This window comes from Lathyrus oleraceus, chromosome 4 (genome assembly GCF_024323335.1).
Source record: "Lathyrus oleraceus cultivar Zhongwan6 chromosome 4, CAAS_Psat_ZW6_1.0, whole genome shotgun sequence".
Classification (NCBI taxonomy): domain Eukaryota; kingdom Viridiplantae; phylum Streptophyta; class Magnoliopsida; order Fabales; family Fabaceae; genus Lathyrus; species Lathyrus oleraceus.
This window is the reverse complement of record NC_066582.1, coordinates 424,240,862-424,247,642: the sequence shown is the minus strand read 5'-3', so window position 1 is coordinate 424,247,642 and position 6,781 is coordinate 424,240,862. Positions and strand designations below refer to the sequence as shown.

Genomic DNA, 6,781 nt, shown 5'->3' with positions numbered 1-6,781 from the left:
GGTTTTTGCGACAATGACATGCGAAAGAAGCGGGAAATATAGGCCTCAATTCCGAAATTTTAAAAGAGACGACACATATTCAAGAAAATGTGAGTGTCCCTTTAAGGTGTGTGTTACAAGTTGGCAAATAAAAACTGGAGATTTAATGTCATATGTGGTTTGCATAACCCTGATTTGTGTGAAAAGCTAGTTTGTCATCCAATTGTGTTTCGGCTCATGTCAGAAGAGAAGGAATGTGTTGTTGACATGACATTGAATTTGGTTCAACCGAAAAATATACTTACAACATTGAAACGGAAAAGGCCCGAAAATATATCAAATATCAAGCAAGTGTATAATATTAAGTATCAAACTAACAAGGCGCTTAGGGGGGATATAACTGATATACAACAACTCTTGAAATTGTTGGATGATAACAGTTACATGTCTAGGTACGGAACATCTGAGGATGCAGTTACTGTTAGAGATATATTTTGGACTCATCCTGATTCCATAAAGTTGTTCAGCACATTTCTTACAGGGCTCACACTTGATTCAACGTACAAGACCAATAAGTATATACTTCCATTGTTTGAGATGGTTGGTGTTACCTCAACTGAGAAGACATATTCTGTAGGGTTTGCATGTCTAGAGAGCGGGAAGGAGGAGAATGTTACTTGGGCCTTAGAGTTGTGTCAGGCATGTTAGAACAAGATTTGGTTTTGCATCTATACATTTGAGTTTTGATGATAACGAGTAGTATTTATTGGAGAACAATTTTAGTACCCTAACGGTTTGTTATTGTGAAGCTTTAACATCTAATTCTTATTCTGAGTATATGACTTGCAACGTCATCAATTTCTGAATATTATGTTTCAAATTCCGCTTATGCGCTAATCATGAGAAGTTCTGAAAGATGTCAGGTTGCTGCTGCAATACTCTTTCTGCTTCTGCGTTGATTCACTCATGAGAAGTTTCTGAATAGACATTATGTTGTTGCTGCAACATTCTCTATGTTTCTGCTTCTGGATGTGACTTTGATCATCAAGCTTCCGAAGAATGGCAAGCTTCTGAATTTTTGTTACTTAGCTGAAGATTCTGAAGATCTCAAGCCAGACGTTGAAGTTATCAAGGTTTTGACTAAAGACTCTGAAGATTCTTAAGATCTCAAGCCAGACTGCTGACTCTGTCAAGGTTCTGATTGGAGATTCTTAAGATTCTGAATCCAACTGTGTGTTTATTCTTTTGATGCTTCATCACCTGTTTCTCCGAAGCCAATGAATTTGAAGATAAGATCAAGTGAATATGTGATCAAATAGTACATAATACAAATCAAATATTCTTTCCACTCCTTAATTTGTGGGCGAAAGATTGTACTATACATCACTCCTGTCACTGAAATTGGGGGAAAAAGACTGTACTATGTATCACTCCTTTCACCAATCTAACAATGGACATCTGCTCTGTTGGTATCCCAAATTTTCCCTCCAACGGTCTCCTTCTTATACTATATAAGTGGGATTTAGAGACTTGAAGCAAAACTGAGACACACTACAACTTTTGAAAAGTTTGTTTCTACGTGAAAAGCTATCAATTTTTGTTCACAGTTTTCTTTAAGTGTTTGTATTTCATTTGTGGAAAATATGCTTGTGTAGAAGCAACTTGTATCACACAAAATCTTATTCAAACTTGTTATTTTTTATTCCTTAAGGAGACTAGGGTATAGTAGGATACTTGAGAAGATAAAAAAGGTTATTCTTTGTGAATTTCATAATTAGTTAATTATAGTGGATTAAGTCCTTGTGTAAAAGGCAAAATCACCTTAGCGGGTGGACTGGAGTAGCTTTGAGTTTCAAACGAATCAGGATAAAAATCCTCGTGTCTTTTTCTCTTTGTTCATTTGTTGTGTGGTGTTTTTGAGTTAGTAAAAATCTTTTATTTTTAAAAACCCAATTCAACCCCCGTCCCCCATTTCTTGTGTTTTTCACACCTTCAATTGACATAAAATCTCCAATTTTGATTGTGATAAATTTTTTATTAACACTTCACTGTGTTCAGTACCGATCCAGTTTGTGTGTGAGAAACAATGGCCACTGTTAACATTATGAACAACAATGAGAGAGATCACTATAGTGTTAAACCACTAGTCTTTGATGGTGAGAAGTTTGATTACTGGAAAGATAGAATAAAAAGTTTCTTTCTTGGATATGATTTTGATCTTTGGGATCTCGTAGTCGATGGCTATATTTACCTAGTTAATGTTGAAGGAAACAATTGATTAGTCACAATTTTCAGTGTGTTTTCGTTACTTATCCGACAAGAAACCAAGGATTTTGAGACACTGTGAAAGCATTGTGGTACCTTTAAAGTCATTTTTAATTCCCGTAAGATATTTTAGCATTTCTATTCATTGTCATTTTTATTTTATGTTTTTGCGATTTTATGTGTGGGTTGTCTGTGTTTTTATCCTACAGGTCCAGGTAGAAGAGCCGAGGGATTTGAGGCAAGACAGTGAGGAGTTCCGGCAAGCGAAGAAAGAAAAAAACTTAGTACAGGAAGCCTGACACGTCCATCCGTGTCACCTGACACGGGCCGTGTCAGGCAGAAGGCAAACCAAGGATGAAGACAGAAGCTTGACACGACCCATGTCAGGCCAATAGGAAGCCGTGTTGCAGCACCTTGGGCGTGTCAGGCTGGACAGTAACCTGACACGGGCCGTGTTAGCCCAGGCGCAGATTTTTCCCATTTTTGGGATTTTTATCGGGCTTGAGCTGTAAGGATGTTTTGGAGATTTCCACCTTTTCCCTAGGGATTTTTCACTATATTAGGAGAGTTTCTACCAAAGAAAAGATAATCTTGGAACGAGGCGAACACAGAATTTTCATACAAGCAAGGATTAAAGAGATCAAGGAATTCGGAGAGCAAAAGGTTTTCTTGAGCGGAAGCGATTGAAGATCCAAGTCATCCAATTACTTGTAATGTGTATTTTTATCCTGAATTTGTTTTGAACAATATGAGTATCTAAACCCCCCAATGCTAGGGGGTGTCCCTGATTTAGAATTGTAATGACTATGAGTTTACGATTGCATTTATACTATTGTTTTTACGATAATCTTTTGATGTGTTTAATGTTGTCTCTTTTGGACCAATCGAGATTGTTGTATGGTTATCAATAAGGTTGGACCGCCATTGATAAGGTTTTCATAAAATTACTCTGAAGTAGATATCACCTAGGACTAGGGATACCCTGTATGAATCAGAGCATTCTTGATATAATAAAGCTTAACTTCACCCTAATTGCCTATGGACATAAAAATTAGGGTAGAATGATTAAAGGTTTTCTCACCAAGGACTTGGGAGAAAATACCCTTGAGAACTGGTAGTAATTGATATTTGTTGATGAAATAGTGACTCATAGTTGTTACAGGGATAAATCGTACACCTTCCCTGGCATTGTTCCTCTTACCTTGCGAACCCTTATTTTTCATTATTATTTTCCTTTGCCTTTATATTTATAATTTTGAATTTAAAACTCCCAATTATAATTTTTGTTTAATTGAACGATGAATTGAACTCAATATTAACTTGCAGTCCTTGAGATCGACATTCAGGAAATTTCCCATTTATTACTATAACAGGCAAAATAGTACACTTGCTATTTTTCCAATCAAGTTTTTGGCGCCGTTGTCGGGGACTGCCAAAATATATAGTTAATTTTTAGAGTTCAATTAAAATTTTGTTGCTCTGCACTAAAATTATTTTTATGTCATTTATATAGTATAATTTACTAATTTGTGTATGCGAGGATAACCCTCAGTTGAATTTCTTTTTGACATAGAAATCGAGAGAACCCTTCATCGGAGACGCAAAAATGCAAGAGTGGATTCCAAAAAAGAGGTTGCCTCTTATCACTCCGATTCCGAAGAAGAACCAATGCCTGATAATCCTCCGATTCCACCTCCTTTACCTCCGGAAAGACTCCTAGGTGACTATGGAGGTACAAACGCGTCGGGTGCTAGACTAAGCATTGTCAACCAACCGGTAAATGTGACAAATTTTCAACTGCATTCTAGCATAATCAATCAACTTGAGAGAAAACCTTTCACCGGAAAGGTTAATGAAGATGCCAACAAGCACCTACAAAGATTTCTGACCATGAGTACCACTTTGAAAATTGATGGTCATACTAATGAAGCAAAAAAATTGAGAATGTTCCCGTTCACTTTAGCTGAAGATGCGAAAGAATGGTTCTATTCTCTCCCAGCCGGCAGTATCACATCATGGGAGGAGATGGAAATTGCATTCTAAAAGGAGTACTTTCTAGCATCAGTATTCTTAAGAAAAAGGTATGAAATCCTGAACTTCAAACAGAAGGATGGTGAATCATTGGGAGATGCCTACAAAAGATTCAAAAGGATCTTAGTAGCGTGTCCAACTCATAATATGGATCAGACTGAACAAATGCAGATGTTTGTTAACGAGCTGAAAATAAAGACAAAATAGTTGATTGATACAGCAGCTGATGGCTCAACAAATTTCTCAACAGCCATCGGTATTAAAAGGATTATTGAAGCAATAGCTACCAATGAGCATCTAGAATTATACGATAGGTGTACTAGCCAGTCGGAAGGGGTAATTGATCTGAAATTGGAAGCTAATAAAATTCATCTGGAAGACATAGTTTCCGCCGAAGTAGAAAAGAAATTAAAAGCTATGAATATAGGTACTCAACAGATAGCTCAAGTCTAACTGGCTCAAGCCATCACTTGTGAAATATGTAATGGAACTCATCACATAGTTTATTGCTTTGCTACCCCCCAACAAATTGAAGAGATAAAATTCTTAAAGCAGAATAATCCCTACTCCAACACTTACAGCCCAAGTTGGAAGAATAATCCTAACTTCTTCTGGAAGGATCAGAGAGGGAATGTTCCGCAACAGGGTCGAGGACAATATCAGACTCAATATCAACAACAACAATAACAAGCACCTAAAAACGCAGAATGGGAGATTACCATTGAAAAATTAGCCGCTCACAATATGCAGTTCCAAGAAGAAACTAGAAACAGTCATAAAAACACCACTGCTTCCATAAAAAATCTTGAAGTTCAAATGGGTCAGATAGCACAACAGTTAGCTTCAAATTCTCAAGCTCCGGGCACCTTGCCTAGTGGTACGGTGAAAATCCGCAGGAGCATAACAATGTTAACACTGTAGTAACCAGAAGTGGAAAGTCAACAAAAGAAAACAGTATGAAGGAAGATGGATTGTTAGAAGTGGATTTAGAAATCAAGGAAGCCAAGAACCAAGATGAGGAAGTAGTACTGATGCCTGACAAGGAGAAAGAAAAAGTTCCAAAACCAGTCATCAAACTCCCTTACCCTCTAAGACAAAAGAAGAAAGATCAACATGAAAAAAAAAAGAGAAGTTCTTGGAAATGTTCAAAAAACTTGAAATAAACATTCCATTTTCTGAGGCGCTAGAAAAAATGGCAATATATGCCAAGTTTATGAAAGACATTATCTCCAAAAAGCGCTCCACTAATATAGACCCGATCATCCTGACTGAAACATGTAGTGCCATTCTTCAAGGTATGAAAATCCTAGTGAAAAAGAAAGATAGGGGATCCGTTACTATTCCTTGCACTATTGGTGATAGAAAATTCAAGAAGGCTCTGATTGACTTGGGAGCAAGTGTGAGTTTGATGCCACTATCCATCTACAAGAAATTAGGCCTTGGTACTGTTCAAGATACTCGGATGACGCTTTAGTTTGCAGATCTCTCTGTTAGGCGACCTTATGGAATAATGGAAGGTGTTCTGGTAAAGATAGATAAGTTTGTTTTTCCAATTGACTTTGTCATGCTGGAAATGTCTGAAGATGAGGAGATTCCTATCATATTGGGCATACCAATTTTAGAGACGGGACGGTGCATGATAGACATAGAGGAAGGAACAATGACCCTAAAAGTCTATGACGAAGAGCTAAAAATTGATGTGTGGAACACGATGCAATACAAAGATGATATTGGCACAAGCCACACTATAGAGATGATAGATCAGGTAATTGCTCAAGAAATTGAAAAGAAAATGCCCCAATCGCCGTTAGAATGTGTTTTGAGTTTATCGATTTTCGAAAGTGATAAAGATGAGGGGGATTCAGAAGTGCTCGCTATGATGGAGTAACAACCTGAATGGATTAGATCTAAACCACACCGGTGGGAAGATTTAAGACCACCACCACCATCAGAAGTCACTCAAGAGCCCAAAACGGGGGGAAATCTAAAACAGTTACCAGCAAATCTGAAATATGTATTTCTAGATGCTGAAAAAAATGCCCAACTATTATCAACGCCAATTTACAAAGTTTCCAAGAACCAGAACTCATTCAAGTGCTAAAAAAATACAAGGGTTCAATTGGATGGGAAATCAAAGATTTGAAAGGTATAAGCCCGACAGTTTGCATGCACAAGATCTTAATGGAAGATGATCACAAGCCGGTGATGCAACCACAATGAAGACTTAACCCAACCATGATATAAGTGGTACGCAAAGAGGTTGTAAAATTGTTTGATGCGGGGTTAATTTACCCTATTTCCGACATCTCATTGGTTAGCCCAGTACATGTGGTACCAAAAAAGGGGGGAACTACGATGACTAAAAATGAGAAGAATGAGTTAATTCCAACCAGAATTGTTACAGGTTGGAGAGTTTGCATCAATTATAGGAGGCTAAATATGGCAACAAGAAAAGACCATTTCCCTTTACCATTCAATGATCAAATGTTGGAAAGGTTAGCCGGTC

At 37.4% G+C, this 6,781-nt stretch overlaps 1 protein-coding gene across 1 annotated transcript; it reads left to right on the top strand.

The window, feature by feature from the left end:
• Positions 1-216: 216 nt before the first annotated feature.
• LOC127137801 (protein FAR1-RELATED SEQUENCE 5-like) lies at positions 217-687 on the top strand. The gene has a single exon (XM_051064223.1). The coding sequence runs from the start codon at positions 217-219 to the stop codon at positions 685-687; it is 471 nt and encodes a 156-aa protein (XP_050920180.1).
• Positions 688-6,781: the final 6,094 nt, after the last annotated feature.

What these genes read in the sequence shown, in the direction of transcription:
- LOC127137801 (XM_051064223.1), top strand. Translation starts at nt 217, where the DNA reads ATGTCAGAAGAGAAGGAATGTGTTGTTGACATGACATTGAATTTGGTT.